At 36.5% G+C, this 18,644-nt stretch overlaps 1 protein-coding gene across 1 annotated transcript in view; it reads left to right on the top strand.

The window, feature by feature from the left end:
• Nucleotides 1-18,432, top strand: part of RORB (RAR related orphan receptor B) — a 157,607-nt gene extending 139,175 nt beyond the window's left edge. Inside the window, exons 10-11 of the mRNA XM_053699973.1 lie at nucleotides 15,029-15,141; nucleotides 18,005-18,432. Coding sequence (XP_053555948.1) covers nucleotides 15,029-15,141; nucleotides 18,005-18,160 — 269 coding nt within the window. The 3' untranslated portion in view covers nucleotides 18,161-18,432. The remainder of the gene's footprint in view (nucleotides 1-15,028; nucleotides 15,142-18,004) is intronic.
• The last annotated feature ends 212 nt before the right edge of the window (nucleotides 18,433-18,644 follow it).

The following is an 18,644-nucleotide window of genomic DNA, read 5'->3' as shown; positions in this document are numbered from 1 at the left end:
CTTGCTGATTGGTGGATACATTTATCCACCAATAAAAAAGTGCTGTCCAGAGTTCTGAAACCCCCCAAAAAGCTGATGCCTTCTTTTTCAAATAAAGATAGGAAGAGAACGAAGAAAAATTGATAACAGGAGTAAATTAGAAAGTTGCTTAAAATGTCATGCTCTATCTGAATCACAAAAGAAAAAATTTGGGTTCAGTGTCCCTTTAACAAATTGAGTCATTACCAGATGGTACAAGCTGTGTTTAATTAATACGCATTTGAAACAGTTGTAGCTTTTATTAGAAGCATTTTTGCTAATACATGTATATTACAAAAATGCTTCTATTCAAAATTGAAATGCATCCATGTAGATTCCAATTTTGGTTGGAATGTCACTTTAACGTTGAGTTAAAGCTTCCAGCCAATGTTGGATTTCTCGAAAATCACTCCATTACAAGTTTGTTGGTATGGTAACCCGACCTTAGATTATAAAATTTTATTTTTTTCACCTCTGCGCCTTACCTGTGATCGCCTCCAGAGAGATAGACATAAGTTATTTGTGGAGTTAGTATTTTAGTGATTTGGAGAGTTAAAAGGACAGTAAAAAAAAATAATCAAGCACCTAACCCCACAAATCGAACCAGGCCTGTGCCTAAAAAAAATTAAATTCTTTGGATATTTATTATGTGACCTACAATAAAATCTAAAAATTAAATTGACAGTAAAAAATAATGTTACATAATTCTGCCCTATGTGTAGACTTATGTAACATTATCCTAGTGACACCTTAAAAAACAAAAGAGATTAAGAGATTTATCCCCTCAAAGGTATACTTACCTTCCGTTCCTTGTTAGCCTCTTCTGACTTGTATTTCCTTTTAAAGCACGTCACTTTAAGATGTAAGATTAGTTTTTACGTTTACTGTCCCTTTAGTTTAATTTTTACATTTTATTGTAGGTCGCATAATAAATATCCAAAGTATTTTTTTATTTTTTTTGGCACAGGCCTAGTTGGATTTGTAGAGTTATGTGCTTGATTATATTTTTATATGTAAGTAAATATTGAAATATAATTAAGAACACAATTCCATCTACGCCTATGGCTGGGGCAGACCTAAATATTACATATACAAATAAATTTAAAGAGAAAAAAGTTTGCATTGTTTATAAAATTTAATAATACAATGGAAAACAGGTCTCAAAAAGCTCTTTTACACCTAGCTGAGCATGCCGTAAGGTTTAGGGCTTTATCAGCAGCACCCGACAATGTTTTGTTATTAATATTATTATCAAGTATTTGTAGAGCGCCAACAGATTCTGCAGCGCTATGACATAGGTGGTATACAAAATAACATTTACAAGGGTCAAGTGGGTAGAGTTGCACTGTTGTAGTCAGCTCTTATGAAGGTGAACTACAAACAGCTGGGCTCATAGGCTTACATGCTATGGGGTTTAAGGGGATAGCAGTGGAGATAGGAAGCTTAGTGTATGTTGCATGTATCCCTGAGTAGTAGTAGAGAGTAGAGTCTTTAGAGAGCACTTGAAGCTTTCAAAACTAGGGGCGAGTCTTGTGGAGCGAGGCAGAGAGTTGAATAAGATAGGAGCCAGTAGCTTGTGAGTGAAGGAGTTCCGGAGGAGGAGCTTGTGTATGAGGCTGAGTTGCACAAGCTCTGGTTTTTGCTCCATGCAGACAATCCTTGGCGGTAGTTTACGTGCCAGGATCCCCAGCAGCCGCGGGTAGACGCTGCATCCGGCTTGGTCACCGCCTGGAGGGACTCCCATAGCGCTATTACATCTTGCGCTCCAACTTAATACACGCTGTCCTGGACTCCACGAATGCCACCCCGCGGAAAAGCCGCACCAAAGCTAAGACTCATAGCGGCAGTCCCCCCTCCCACCGGTGATGCATGAGGGTGGTCGACAGCCCGAAGACATCGGAAATTCTAAAGATGGAAGAACGCCAGCACCTTCCCCCCCCTTCAGGGATGCAGCGATTGAGGGGTAAATATTCCTGTTAAAAGGGATCAACAAATTGCTCTGAGGCATGCCCTCTCCTCACCTGTGTCATAACATTTGCCTCCCCGGCGGCTAAAGAGACGGAATATTGGAGTTCCAGCTTCATCATCTGCCTGTTCGACACCTGATTCAGGTGCTGCTGGTCTGCGTGCAGCGGAGGTGAAGGCTCGGGTGGCTCTCGAGAGACACAAGCAGGAAGGCAACAGCTGGGTGAGCTGAGCTGATTTCAAGCGGCACCTGAGCGGATCACTATCTAAGAAACCCGTGCAAGGCTTAAGGTAAAAGGGGAGAATCTAAGAGAGCACACAAAAGGGTGGAGGAGAGGAGGAATACGGAGGAAAAAGCATAAAAAGGGGAAAAGGGAGAGAAGAGTGACTGACTTTCGTGGGCTTATCAAGAAGTTTAGATTTTAACTTAATACAGGGCTTTTCTTGCTGTCCCCTGTGCTTAGGGCCTTGATGACGCTACCTCAAAGTGGGGCTTGCTAGCCCTCACCTTGTTTCTTCATAGCTTAAAGGCTGGTCACTGGGGTTACTTTGGATCGCAAATAGTAAGAAGTGAATACAGCGCCAACAAGAGGCCAAGGGATAAATATACTCACAGAGAGATGAAAGAAGATTATTTAATGAACCATGTTAAAAAGCATCAGTAAAAAATGTAAAAAAACACATATAGATAAAATTACAAAAACAGGAATATCTTGCAGGAGCGGCTAAAGCTGATAATTACAATAAAGACAGAGATAATCACAGGTGATCAGTGTGAGTGGTACACCAGATTAAGAGTGTAAACTAGTGAAACAGAATAAGCCTAAGTACAACTATAACAAGTGCATCAAGCAAGAAATTAATAAACAATAGTACAAACAATAATGTTCAAAAAATAGTGTGTCAAAAAAATAGAAAAATGCACTACAGTGCAAAAAGAGGGTCAAATAGTAAGTGAGTGCAAATGGATATAACAAATGCTAGCTACTAATCCAGTGAGGTAAATATATAATTAAATAAAATACACAATATGCAATAACATAAAAAATATATTCCAAAAAAGTGTTCCAAAAAGTTGATCAACAAATGTTAGTGAAGAACAAAAATAAGTCAAGCAAAACCAAAAAAATTAAAAAAAAGGGTGATGAAAAACAAGGTGAAAGTGAGGAAATTGGTTCCTTCAATATTAGTTACTTTAACAGATCCAAATTCCTGAGTGTGGTAGCTGAAGTAGCTGATTGGATCCTAGCACCTGTCAGCTGCTCCTATGGTATCCTAAAAAGTGTCCCTGAAAGAAAGAAATTCACAACATAGTGTATCCAATATGAGAATGAAGTAAAGATTAAAATAATGCTTACCAATATGTCAACGCGTTTCTGCCCTCAAAAAAGGGCCTTTCTCAAGACTAAAATATTGGTAATGGCAGCTAGCCATATGGATCTCAGCATAAAATAACGGTTAAAAAACTCCCCAGCAATAAAAAAGGAGTTTAACAGAGCCACTTCTTTGATATTGTTTGATGGTACAGGAGGTTGGAAACAAAACTGTTCCTTGTGATTGACATTCATTTCATCACTCCCCCACATAAAAGGGAGATGCATAGTTGTATATATGCTTTGCAAAAGTGTTTTGTTTCTCTGGAACTGTTTGTTTCTTTCTCCGTTTCTTCCTTAGCCCATCCTATATGGTTTTTGTTGTGGTCTCGGTCACCTTTTAGGGTGCCACATGAAAAGGGGTTGAATAAGATGTAATTTAGTCTCTGTTTATTGCCTAAGCAAGCATTCTTGGTGTGTTATCATAGGAAGGTTTCTCTTATTCTTCCAATAGTATATAGGAATTAGGGTCACAGAAAATTAGGGCGAAAATACTGGGCCTCTTTGCTCCATTTCCACCCTGAATTTAAAAGGAAGGATAGGAGGATAGGAGGGAAGAACACTAAGAAAAAGGAGTAAAGAAGAGGAAATTAGACATACCTGTCTTTATAACTTAGGCTTGAATAAAGTTGTTTAGAGCATCTGGATTATTTATGGTTAGAAATTTACTGACCCTATTGAATGTAATAATTTGAACTTTAGAAGGGAACTGAAGTCATTTTCTGTTTATCTCTTTAAAGGCATTTTTCTTTAGCTGAGTTATATATTTATAACTGAATTAAATTTACAGCGTTAGATTACACTCTTTATGAAAAGTAGCTAAGAGATAAAAGGCTACAGGTCTGCTCCAGACTGATTTAATTTTTATATTCCCTGAAAAAACTCACGGAGTTTAAATTGCCATAAAGAAAAAAGGGGAATAGAGAGAGGAGGGGTAAGGAGGAAAAGAGGGTGAAACAGAGAAAGAAAAGGGGGGAGAAAGAGAAAGAGAGGGAAGGGAAGAGAAGGGAAAAAGGGGGGGAAAGGAGAGGAAAATATAAAGAAATCTAGTTCTCCCTGGATTAAAGTAGAATTGAGCCGACATAAATTAGGGAACACTAGATCATGCAGCCATAAAACAGACACAACAATATAGAAGCTGTGTAAAAACAATATTCCAAGTTCTCTAACTGATAAAGTTGGGTAGAAGTAATCGTGCTGGCCCTGAATTGATACTATAAACTCTTCACGGTAGGTCTTAATAGTTAAGAAGATAATCTCTTGCCCTCTGGGACTGAGAATCCATGGTCTTAAATACTGCACTACACCAGATCTTGAATAACCACTTTTTTATTTGAGCTTGCTACCCTTACACTCCCCCCCTCACCTCCACACTTCACTTCACTCCCCCCCCCCCCTTTTTTTTTTTTCTTCCCCTCTCACAAATTATCCACTAAGATAAATCCTTCACGGCGGGGGTCATCTCTTGCGTTGCACAATCCTTCCTCAACTGTATGTCACGTCACCTATGGATAAATTTCTAAATTCACCAATTCACTTTAAAAATTCTTCACCAACCATGGCTTCCAAACCCAGAGACAAGAGGAATAAAACACAGTCGAATCTACGGTGGAGCTATATCCTGAATCAGGTTCTGCTGCAAGGACGAAAGATACTATTAACTCGCAAACAATTGTGAATGATATTATAGAAGCTCTGAACCCTAAATTTGAGTCTCTTAGAGCAGAAATAAAGCAAGACTTACACACATTATCTTTGGAGGTTAAGCAGTTTTCAACTAGGATCCAAGAGGTCGAGCAAAGAGTGTCCGACCTTGAGGATAACTCAGCTACACAGGATACCAAATTGCAGGCACATTCTTTAACTTTGAGAGAATTACAGAATAAGATTGAGGACTTAGAAAATCGGTCCAGAAGAAATAATGTTAGAATAATTGGGGTCCCCGAAACCATACAATTCACAGATCTTTTGAAATTTGCAGCTGAGACTTTCCCTTAATTTGTGAATATCCCTAAAGAATCTCTGCCCCTGGCGGTAGAGAGAGCTCACAGACTGGGGAGATCTCCCTCATCCGTTGGTGACAATTTGAGATCTAGACCTATTATAGTGAGATACCTGAATTTTCAGGACAAGGTCAAGGTTATGCAATTATCACGCAAAAACGCACCTATTACAATAGAAGGGCACAAGGTCCTGGTTTTCCAGGACTTTGCATATGAAACCTCTCTAAAAAGGAGGGAGCTCTCCCCCATATGCGGCAAGATGATTAAAGAAGGATTCTCAGCCACGGTTGTTTACCCAGCTAGGCTCAAGGTAGAAGCCCAGGGTCAGGTATACTTCTTTGATGATGCCTCAAAGGCAGAAATATTTTATGCTGAAAAATGTGTTAAGTAATATGATATAAAATGTTATATTTTGCGACATGATGGGTTTAACTTAGCTGATGGTGTCGCCACTGTACAGAAGATACATATGGTTGATGTTTTCTTTATTTTTTTGTTTATCAGTTCTTCTTCAGGTTTCAATGATGATCAGGGGCGGTGGGGCAGGGATAGGGGCACGGGGGGGAGGTGAGGGGGGGAGATTTTTCTTCTTCTTTTTTTTTTCTCTCCATCCTTCCCTACCTCCCTATCTGATATTCTGAGCCCATCAAGGTTAATTGATGACTAACATAAAAAAATTAACTTTTTCTTCTTGGAATGTTGGAGGGGTATCAACTCCAATAAAACGCAAATTGATAATCTCGCATTTGAGGAAGCTTAATTCAGACATTGCATTTATTCAGGAGACACATCTAAATGCAGAAGAATCCGTAAAATTGAAATCTTCTTGGGTAAATGAGGTGTTTTTTACGCCAAGTATAGGGAGGAAAAGAGGGGTAGCTATTCTTTTAGGGAAGAAAAATCCATACAAAGTTTTATCAGAATATAAGGATCCGGAAAGCAGAATTTTGATTTTAAAAATTAGATTAGCAAATTCGATTTTTACGCTTTGCAATCTATATGCTCCTAACGACTTTGAGAGAAATTTTTAGGAGTTTCTTCAATCAAAAATCTTACAACTGGGTGAAGGAAATATAATTGTACCAGGGGACTTCAACATGGTTCCACAGACTCCCTTAGACAGGCTTAGGCAAACTCCTAAGACCGGTACGACCAAGAGGGATAAGTTAGAAAGCAAAATGTTTAAAATCTTAGTTAAGAATCTAGCTCTTAAAGACATATGGAGGATCCAGATTCCAGTTCAAAGAGAATTTACATGCAAGGCTAAGAGTGTAAGGTCTCTTTCCAGAATTGACTTATTCCTAGTCAATGAGAATTTATTAAATATTGGTACCACAACAAAAATACTACAAGTGACTATTTCAGATCATGCTCCAATAGTATTAAAAATTCCAATAAGTGATGAAATATATACCTCACGTCGATTTTTTTCCCTAAATTTTTAATGAAAGACTTAAAATTTAAGGACTGTCTGACAGCCAGAATGTCTGAATAGTTCAACTTAAATGTTGGCACTGTTAATGACCCAAGCACACTCTGGGAAGCTGGCAAGGCGGTAATTAGGGGGCACATTATTGCTTACATGGCAGACTTTAATCAAAGGGCAGCTCTGAGAGAGAGTGAAGCACTGAGGTCACTCACTAATAGTTACAATAAATATCTAACTCAACCAACATCGCTAAATTGGAGGAGATACGCCTCGGCTAAGAGAGAGAGAGATATTCTCTTAATGCGCGCCTCAGTCCAAGCTGATTTTAAAAATAAAGCTACATTTTATAGATACGGAGACAAGGCAGGCAAATTGCTCGCAAATCTAGTTAAGAATGTACAAGGAGGGGGCGTGTCCAAGCTAAGATGGCGCTCAGTCGCATTTTCAGAAGCTCTGAGTCAAATCATCCTAACTAACCTTTATCCACTGGAGATTGTAACTCAATCACTGAAATTATGCTTTCAGGACCCCCAATACAGATGAAAGACCAGTCGATCATACCACCTTCTAAGTTTATCTGAGACTTATAAGCTTTTCACTGATTGAGGCCTATTGTGGAGTACTTCTGAGGAGCCGTGACTTTTTTTTCTACCAGTAACCAAGGTGTTGCAGTCTCTCCAGAGAGGTCATACTTACTAATTTTGCATCCATGCAGGCGCTCCATGTAATTTTAAAGTCCCAGCTTGCGGCCTTTGAGCTCCAAATGTACCGGCAATTTGATGAGCTAAAGGGCTTATGTAAGTCCATGCGCAAGCCGTTAGACATGAATGAGAAGGAAGGGATAAGAGCTGAACGATCACTCCAGCTTACGGAACTGAATCCTGAGATGCCGCTCTCTAACACATAGGATAAACCTCACAAAATACTGAAGTGGGAGTCGACCAGCAGTTTGAAGCTGCCTGCTTTAAACTTACCAGTGCCGTGTGAGATGATGTTCCCCTTCGCTCCTTTGACAGAGGATACAGCCATCATCCTGAGAGATACCGTAGACCCCTTTACTGCCCGAGAGGAGGAGGTAACAGCCCACTTGCAGCCCGCTAAAAGACATGGCTACACAGTCGCTCCGAGAGTTTTGACTTGCAACACAAGCCATAACTACGCTAAAATAGAGCGACCGTACCTGCTAACTGCTCATTGGAATATCAACACCATGACTTTACAATCTCCCTTACTTTCTTTTCTCTCACCGGAGATAGAGAAGGGGAAATGGCATCAGCAGCAAAAAATGCAGGATAGACCGAGATGCTACAAGCTCGATGCTCCATCTGTGATCTCTTGGTTCAGGAAGATTGGTGTGGGCTAAACTTTTTTGTACTGTCAGACTGACAGCCCGGTATGATAGCCTGCCTTACTGATGGGATCATGGTGACCGCGTCTCCACATTAGCCCTGTTGTCAATTTAACTTCAGTTTTGCATTCCGTATTTTGTTTATTTATTTCACAATCTGTTTGATTTGCAAGCCCTTATATATTACCTTCCCTCTTCTTCTCTTAGCGATTCCTTCCCTTACTCTCATTCCCTGAACTAAGTTATAGCCCTAGTTTATTGAGCAAGAGGTCTGGTAGCACTAAATATCCCTCACTGGCTCTATATAATCTCACAATATATGAAAGGGTCCCTAGATTATTAAACTTGTTTACTCTGATACATGCTATTCACTAAGATAGCCCCAAGTAACCTTTGTTTAATATGTTTATGTTGGGCAAATATTGGGGATTAGTTACCACCTTGAAAATGATAAGAGCATTAGCAGAGGTTTATCACACTTGACCAGCTCATGAGCTTGCATCTGAATCTATTTAAAAAAGCTATATTGTTCTATATATATTTGGAAAATGGTAATAAACTTGCAAATATTATGGCTTTGCAGAACTTGCTACTCCTCATATTAGGATAAATAAGTACTTACGCTTCTGTTTTGTCAGCTGTCCCTACTCTGCCAGTTTGTTGTTATGTTCTATGTTTCATTGTTGAGTTATTAAGGTGATGTTTATTTTTATGTATACACCTCATTCTCACTCATCAACTATACAGCTCACCCAGATCAATTCCTAACACATAAGGTGCTGCAGTATATCTAAGTCTATTTAGATTGAGCATCACTAAATAATTGGCATTTAATCTTTTACTATAGAAAACTAGTGGTCCTAGTACCTGTTTTCAGAACTTAAAAAATCCGAATTTATTTCAAACTAGACACTTATACAAATTTGAGTCCTCACTATCTTCTCTCTCAAAATGATCTTATCTAGCATAAAGATTTTTACTCCCTACACTCCACTCCTAGAATTAGAGACTCCCTAACTAATTGAGTTACATATCTCTCCTTCATACAACTTTCTGACGCTCATATTACACTCCCTTTTGCTTAGGACATAGTTAACAGCCATATATTGAGGAAAGAACAAGGTTTTGAAGTTTTGTTTATATATCTTTTCTTCTTATGATAATGTTATATATGTACACGTGCATTATGATTTAGATACCTAGTTATTATTATTATTTGTATCTATTATAATACGCCAAAATCCATATTTCTGGCATCTTTCAAGCAACAACTCACATCACAGACTGAGATTTTAATTAACTTAAATGGTTCTATATACCATAAGATATCCCCTGCAGTCATCTACTTACACACCACACTAGTTTTATAGGGACCCCAAGATAAACTCCTTATCTGGCCCCATTATGATTAAAACTGGACACGCCCCCCCCCCCTCCCCCTTACTCTTATAATTCTTGAGCAGCTTTGGCCTGCTGATATCCCCCTCCCCCAATTTATTTTTCTCATTCATCATTACATTCTAACTATTTAAAAAAGAAAAGAGATTTCACTAAATCTAGTTCATTCACTTACTTGGCCGTTCAACAAAGGTGTCATTTATAATCCTACATTTGTAAACGTTTCTACAAAAGAGCTCTTACAGATGCTTATGTCTCAGTTTTTCAAACATCTTGTAAAGCCTATTACATACCAGATCAACTTACATACTATTTGTAGCTTCTATTAATGTAAATGGACAAAAGTTTTATTTGCTGTTGTTTGTATTTGAAATCTCAATAAAAAATGATTTAAAAAAAAAAAAAAAATGTACAAGGAAACTCTTCAATTGACTCACTCCTGGAACAAGGAACTTTACTTCAAAATTCAAGAGACATCATTGATGCCTTTTTTGTTTACTATAGAGATCTTTATGCCAACAAAGGCTCGGATGAAGAAGCTTCCAAGCTTTTTTGGAAAGGGCTTGAGCACCCAGTTTTGAGCGAAGAAGCATCAATTAATATCAATGCCCTTATCTCCGAGCAAGAGATCACTTCCGCAATTAAAGAGCTGTGCCTTGACAAGGCCCCTGGCCCGGACTCTCTTCCCAATGAGTTTTATAAGATCCTTGCGCCAACTGTTACCCCTTATTTAAAAGAAATGTTTAATCATTTCTACATAAATAACAAGCCTATTCCTTCATCTTTCACAGCTTCTACTACATCATTAATTTTGAAACCAGGGAAAGATCCACGGAAAAAAGAGTCCTATAGACCTATCGCATTACTTAACTCTGATTACAAGTTACTAACATCTATTTTAACCAAAAGACTTCAAAAAGTTATAGGCAACCTTAGTAATAAAGATCAGACAGGCTTTCTGTGCAGGCACAACTTAGCAGCTAAGATTAGAGAATTTTTTTTAGCACTTGATTACTTCTATAATTCCCACAAAGATTCCTCTCAAGATCAATCAGACATAGCAATCATCTCGCTTGACACAGAAAAAGCGTTTGATTCAGTTTTTCATCAGCACATTCTGAATTCCCTGTCTCGATTCGGGTTTAAGGATAATTTTATCTCTTTTATTACTAATCTTTGTAGAAATTCCTCAACTAAATTAACTATTAATAAAATAAAATTAATAAAATTGAATCTAAATTAATTAATCTTCAGAGGGGCACAAGACAAGGGTGCCCATTGTCACCGCTATTATTCGACTTAGCGATTGAACCCTTAGCCCTTAAGATTTGACAGACTTTACAGGGAATAAAAATTGGCACAATGGAGCAAAAAATAGCTCTATATGTGGACGACGTGTTAATTTACATGTCCAATACATCGGTTAATATCCCAAAATTGATTTCAATTACTAATTCATATAGAACCTTCACAGGCTATAAGCTTAATATCTCTAAGTCAGAGCTACTGTGGGTCAAGAAAAATGAGGCTTCCATTGCTACGATACCTTTTAAGGACGTCTTGACTAACTTTAAGTATTTAGGCATCAACATTTCAACTAATCCACAAGAGTGGTACAGCCTCAATATTTCTCCTATCTTGTCTAAGATAACAGACTACATGGTCAGCTGGCAGAATTTTCCGATATCTCTCTCAGGACGCATTGCTTTATTCAAAATGGTCCTCCTTCCCAAAATTTTATATCCTTTACAAAATATTCCGGTGAGCTTGTAAGTCAAAGACTGGAAAAGCTTAAATAGGGCTCTTCGATATTTCATCTGGAAATGCAAAAGACCTTGAATTTCCTTAAATAAACTATATCTTCCAAAAAGATATGGGGGAATGGCTCTCCCGGATCTTAGCAAATATAGCTTGGTCTTCCTATCGCGCATTGCAATAGACTGGATAGTGAATAAGGACTATTTCACTAACAATAATTTAGAGAGAAACATTATATTTCCTTATAACCCTATAACCTTAATCCACTGTCCAGCTCACTTAATACCGAAGAAAGTGAAACATTTTCAATCAATTTATATGGTAATCCAAGCATGGAAAAAACTTGGACATAAGTTAGACATTGATTTAACTATCCCAAAATTCCAAGATTTATGCGGCAATCCAGAATTTCAAGAAGGTACTCAATCACAAGTCTTTCAGATCTGGCAATAGAAGGGTCTTTCACTTATGACTCAACTTATAGATCAAGACACCTCATCGGTTAAAACATTTGAGAAACTGAAACAGGATTTTGATATAAGCAATAAAGATTTTTTTTGCTTACCTCTAGGCCAGACACTATCTCTTCTCACTTGAAGAGAAATTCAGATGGACTTAGTCATGGGGGAAATTGGATAATTGGCCCATATTAGTTAAAAGTGACTTATCTTCTATATCATACTGGTATGATCATCTGATTAGTCAAGAGGGAGATTATAACCTTCAGCAGATAACACAAAAATGGAACCTACTAGTCCCAGAACTAGACATCGAGTTAGAGCAAGTGAAAAAATATATAGACACTGTAGCCCAGACTACATTATCTACTAGCTGGAGAGAATAACATATCAAATTATTATACAGAATTTACTATACTCCACTTAAAGGGTTCAAGTGGCATAACTATGAATTTAACACATGCCCTAAATGCTCTTACCCGGCAGCTGACATAGTTCATATGATATGGTCATGTCCACGAGTTAGACAACTATGGCGAAAATTAGAATTCTGGCTGATTAAAGTACTAAAGCTACCTATGCTCTCTCTCTCCTTGGCAGAGGTGGTCTTCCTCATAGAATCCCCTACAATTTCTGAATTTAAAAAGACTAGGAATGTGGCAATTCTGGCAACGAGAAACTTGATTTTTGGGAAATGGAGAGACCCTTCGATACCTAATATTCAAGAAATCAAAAATTACATGAAAAAGCAATGTATTACTGAACAGATGGATGTATCTTTAACCTCTGAAAGAGAGGTGATTCTATTTTTAAAAAAATGGTCTGCATTTATTAAGATCTTTCCACCAGGGGAAGTGGACCAATTAATTTACCCTTTCAGACACTCAGAATTAGTTTTATTAGACTGCTGGTAACAGATGCTTCCTACATATGTTGCTACTACCTTATAGTCCACCCCTTGCCCCACCTTGGTTTTTTGTTTTGTTTTGTTTTTTCTTTCTTCTTCTTCTTCTTTCCCCTCTTCTTTTTTCTCTCTCTCCCTGGGGCCCCACTCCCTGCCCTATGACTGAACTAGATATGTTGTGCAATTACTAACTAACCTGAAGGAATTAGAAACATAACAGAAAATAAGAGGCTTATGTTTTTCCCTTTACATCGATTCTGACATAAGATTCACAGTGTAACGGTATATTTTTTGTACATACATTGTTAACTGAGCAACTGTGATTGTTTACTTTGATTTCGATTCATGAAACTGTATTTTTGTAACAAGTTACCTCAATAAAATATATAATTAAAAATAAAAGATGGGAGCCAGTCTGGAAAAGTCTTGTAAACGGGAATGTGAGGAGGTAAGCCTGGCAGAGGCATTCATCGTTTAACCTGTTTGAGCTGGTAACAAGAGAGGAGGAGAGGAGGAGATCATGAGCAGAGCGAAGGGGACAGGAGGGAGAGTATCTGGAGACAAGGTCTGAGATATAGTGGGGAGCAGTGCAGTTGAGGGCTTTGTGTGTCAGAGTGAGAATTTTGTGTTTAATCCTGGAGACATGAGGAAGCCAGTGAAGGGATTGGCAGAGAGGTGCAGCAGATGAAGAGCGATGTGTAAGGAAGATAAGCCTGGCAGAGGCATTCATCGTTTAACCTGTTTGAGCTGGCATAAACCTAATTGTAGATCAAATGAGCCCTCAGTCAGGTAGTAAATCAGCCCCTTTTGCTCACAAACCTTGCCTGTTTTGCAAATGCCTTGCAAGATTAAAGGGACAGTCTAATATAAATTAAACTTTCATTATTCATATAGGACTTTTAATTTTAATCAACTTTCCAATTTACTTTTCTCATCAAATTAGCTTTTTTCTCTTGGTATTCTTAGTTTAAACTAAACAAAGGTAGGCTCATATGCTAATTTCTAAGCCTTTGAGGGCTGCCTCTTATCACATGCTTTTTAAATCTCTTTTCAACACAAAGACAGAAAGTACACATGGGCCATATGGATAACACTGTGTTCAGGCACAGAGGGTTATTTAAGATTTAGCACAAAACAATGCTAAATTTATGACAATAGATAATAAACAGTCACAGTCATGTGATCAGGGAGCTGGAAGAAGGTTCCTAGATACAAGGTAATCACATAGGTAAAAAGTATATTAATATAACTGTGTTAGTTATGCAAAACTGGGGAATGGGTAAGAAAGGGATTATCTATCTTTTAAAACAATAACAATTCTATGGTAGACTGTCCCTTTAAATAAGCAAGATATATTATACACAATAAAACAGTGATGGTCAACTTTGTTGGGGGCCACAAATCAATATTTTAGAATCCTTATAGGGATAGAAAGGCCAAATTTCAATGTACATGGGTGTATTTCAATTTGAAATAGAGGTATTTTTGCAATATACTTCATTTAAAAAAATGCTTCTTGTAAAAGTTATTACTGTTTTTCAGCAGCATATGCACATATACTACGAGGGCCTGTGCACTAGCATTCAAACACTATACCTTCTCAGTCAGCAGCGGCTTGTATGACACAAATTAAGTTTTCACAGGCACAATACACACCACCATCTATTAGCTTGACTTCTGGCGCATAGACCCTCACTCCATAGGTGGGTATGCCGGTGAAAACAGTAATAGTTTTTACTAGAATCATTGCAAAAATGCTTATATTTAATATTGAAATGTGCCCATTTATGTTTAAATTTTAACCTTTTTATCCCTTTAAGAGCCACAAATACATATATGGCTATTAAAAACACAAATAATAATAATTCCATTGTAACAAGGCCAGATTTAGGTAAGGCTGTAGGGTAAACTTTTTATGTGGCCTTATATGCATTTAAAACCAGGCAATTCATAACATGTACAGTATGTATAAATAGGAATTTAAATTTAGGCTTTAGTGTAATTGTTTGTCTTTGATTATAAATATATAATTGTTCATGCAAGTGCAGTTATAACTTACGTTTTATTGGGCTGAGTATTTTTTGCTGATTTCTAAACACTTCTAACTGAAAAACTATGTATTTGGCTGAAATTTGTAAGGTTTCCGAAGTCTGTCAGTCATCACAAATCCTGCAGATATTAATTAAATCAATTCAGTATTCTTTTAATTATTAAGATGTAAAAACATACATAAATTAATTTATATTTCCTTTTAAACATGAAGAAACAGTTGATTCAGTTTTTGCCAACAATATTTTATTAATTGCTATAGTTAATTCTGGTTTCAGTATTACTTTTCTTTGGTAATTATTTTCCTCACTGTTTGCTTCCTAAGATCGACCTTGGCTGATAGAACCAAGAAAAGTCCAGAAGCTACAGGAAAGAATTTATTTTGCACTTCAGCATGTGATTCAGAAGAATCACTTAGATGATGAGACTTTGGCAAAAGTAAGTACCCCAGTAAAGAATCATGATTTTGTGATGCAACTCTGTATTAAATATTTTCTGTAAGAAAACATTCTTTCTAATTTATGTTTTCTCTTTAAAGGGACACTGAACCCAAATTTTTTCTTCCATGATTCAGATAGAGCATGCAATTTTAAGCAACTTACTCCTATTATCAAATTTTCTTTATTTTCTTAGTATCTTTATTTGAAAAGCAAGAATGTAAGTTTAGATGCCCGCCCATTTTTGGCGAACAACCTGGGTTGTTCGTGCTGTTTGGTGGATAAATTCACCCACCAATGAACAAGTGATGTCCAGGGTACTGAACCAAAAATTGTCTGGCTCCTTAACTTAGATGCCTTCTTTTTCAAATAAAGATAGCAAGAGAATGAAGTAAATATGATAATAGGAGTAAATTAGAAAGCTGCTTAAAATTGCATGCTGTATCTGAATAACAGAAGAAAAAAATTGGGCTCAGTGTCCCTTTAAAGTAGCCTCTACTATTCTAATGTAAAAATTGTTTTCTATCATTCATAATAGAATTGTGGACTGACGTAATAGTAATAATTGTTCTGACAGAGTCAAGGTATTTGAGATATAGCTATATATATATATATATATATATATATATATATATATATATATATATATAAGAAGTCCTGACTGACTGACTAATCAACGCCCAGCTCAAACCCTTTAACCTAGGAATGTGAAATTTGGAAGTTTTGCTTTTTTTATGACGTAGACACCCACTAAGGAAGGATATTTGGAAATTACGCCCCTAAGGGGGTGAACTTATGAGGATACATATATCTCAAAAACCAATGATGTTACAGACGTGAAATTTGGTATTTAGGTTCCCCTTGAAAAATAAAGAAACACATGTTTTACCATTTTACCAAAATGCACTTAAGGGGGGTCAAAAGAGGGGGGGGCTGATTTATGAGGATACCTATATCTCAAAAACCAACAATGTTACAAATGTGAAAATTGGTATTTGGATTATCATTGAAAAATAAAGAAACCTGTGTTTTACCATTTCCCCAAAATCCACTTAAGGGGGGTCAAAAAAGGGGAGCGGATTTATCAGGATACCTATATCTCAAAAACCATTGATGTTACACATGTGAAAATTGGTATTTAGATTATCCTAGAAAAATAAAGAAACACGTGTTTTACCATTTCCCCAAAATCCACTTAAGGGGGGGTAAAAAGAGGGGGGGCTTTTTTATGAGGATACCTTTATCTCAAAAAACAATGATGTTACAGACGTGAAAATTGGTATTTAGATTCTCCTTGAAAAATAAATAAACGTGTTTTACCATTTCCCCAAAATCCACCTATGTGGGGGTCAAAAGGGGGGTCTGATTTATGAGGATACCTATACCTCAAAAATCAACAATGTTACAGATTTGAACATTGGTATTTAGATTCTCCTTAAAAAAATAAAGAAACACGTGTTTTACCATTTCCCAAAAATCCACTTACGGGGGGTCAAAAGAGTTGGGCTGATTTTTGAGGATACCTATATCTCAGAAACCAAATATGTTACAGACCTAAAAATTGGTATTTAGATTTTCCTTTAAAAATAAAGAAATACATGTTTTAACATTTCCCAAAAATCCACTTGGGGGGTCAAAAGGAGGGAGGGCTGATTTATGAGGAAACCTATATCTCAAAAACGAAAGATGTTAACGGATGTGAAAATTGGTATTTAGATTCTCCATCTAATCCAGTGCGAGCAAAGCCACGAGCAACAGCTAGTATATATATATATATCATCTGTGTTATGCATATACTGGATTAGATACAGCTTTTGTGACCACCTTTTAACCATAATACTTTTCCCACTTTTCCATTATTTACCTATATATTTTAACCATGGTGTTTCTTTTAATGTTTTTATTATAATTTTAGTTAAATACCCAAGAGAGTTCTATCTATTTCATAGTATTTAAGTATCAGTTGTTTGTAGAAGTTAATAACTGAGTTATATTATATTATAAATGTTTTTGGCACCAATGTACCCTTTTATTCTCTGCTAGTTTTGTGGTAATAAACAATTACTACCAGCGTAAATAAAGGGACAGTCTACACTAGAATTTTTTTATATTTTAAAAGATAGATAATCCCTTTATAACCCATTCCCCCGTTGTGCATAACCAACACAGTTATATTAATATACTTTTTACCTCTGTGATTATCTTATATCTAAGCCTCTTCTGACAGCCCTCTGATCACATTGCTATTTATTTATTATCTATTGACTTGCATTTTAACAATTAGTGCTGTGTTGTGCTAACTCTTAAAAAACTCAATGGGCGTGAGCACAATGTTATGTATATGGTCCACATGAACTAGCAGCCTCCTGTTGTGAAAAGCTAGTAAAAAAAGCATGTGATAAGAGGTTGGTGGTAGTGGCTTAGAAACAGGCAGACATTTAGAGGTTTAAATTTATTAAGTATATTAATATAACAATGTTGGTTGTGCAAAACTGGGGAATGGGTACTAAAGGTGTTGTCTATCTTTTTAAACAATAATAATTTTAGTGTTGACTGTCCCTTTAAGGGGTATAGATATCACATTATTTCATTTGTTTGCTGTTATTTGTGCAACCATAATAAGGCTTAAACCATTAATCTTAGGCTAATATACAAAAAGTTACAGATTGTTTTTTGTTAGACATGACAGATAGAACATATATTTTTTCATTTACATTTTTATAGAATTCTGTAACTTGGTTTTATAGAAATGTTATAGAATTCTGTACCTTGGTTTTATATTCATCAAACCTGACTTTTTTGAATAAATAATAATTATAATAAAAATAATAATAATATATAATATAATTCTTCTTTATTTTCAGCTAATAGCCAAGATACCAAACATAACAGCACTTTGCAACTTGCATGGGGAAAAACTGCAGGTATTTAAGCAATCTCATCCGGAGATAGTGAATACATTATTTCCTCCTTTGTACAAGGAGCTTTTCAATCCTGAATCAGGCACTGGCTGTAAGTAAAGATGTTGGGATTTTTCACATAACTCTGGAATGCATCACAACTAAGACAAAAGAAATGTGCTCAAGAAGACTTTACTAAGAAAAAAATAATAAAACATCACTACAGCAGCACCAGGAATGTTCTGCACTTAATAGAATTATTTTTCACCGCTACAGTTTGAAGAATGTAAATATTCACCTCTGAGTGGGGCTTTCTCTCTTCTAAATTGTTGATTTTTTTTTTTTCCAAGTGAACATTTAACACTTTTGTTGCCAGAAGGGACTGAAGAGAAACATAGGCATCTCCTCTGGCAGCTGAAGAATTCTTCAAATATAGAACAATGGGTTGATTTACTTTTTTTATTATTTGAGAGACAACAGTTTATAGAATTTTATTGTAGATATCATCAAGAGCATTTACTTCTACAGTATTACTCTTCTGGATTACTGTTGAAATATAATTTAAGACAATTAATTCAACTTAATTCCATGTTCTAGATGCATG

The sequence above is a fragment of the Bombina bombina genome, chromosome 2 (assembly GCF_027579735.1).
Source record: "Bombina bombina isolate aBomBom1 chromosome 2, aBomBom1.pri, whole genome shotgun sequence".
Taxonomy (NCBI): domain Eukaryota; kingdom Metazoa; phylum Chordata; class Amphibia; order Anura; family Bombinatoridae; genus Bombina; species Bombina bombina.
This window is presented reverse-complemented; position numbering and strand designations above follow the sequence as displayed.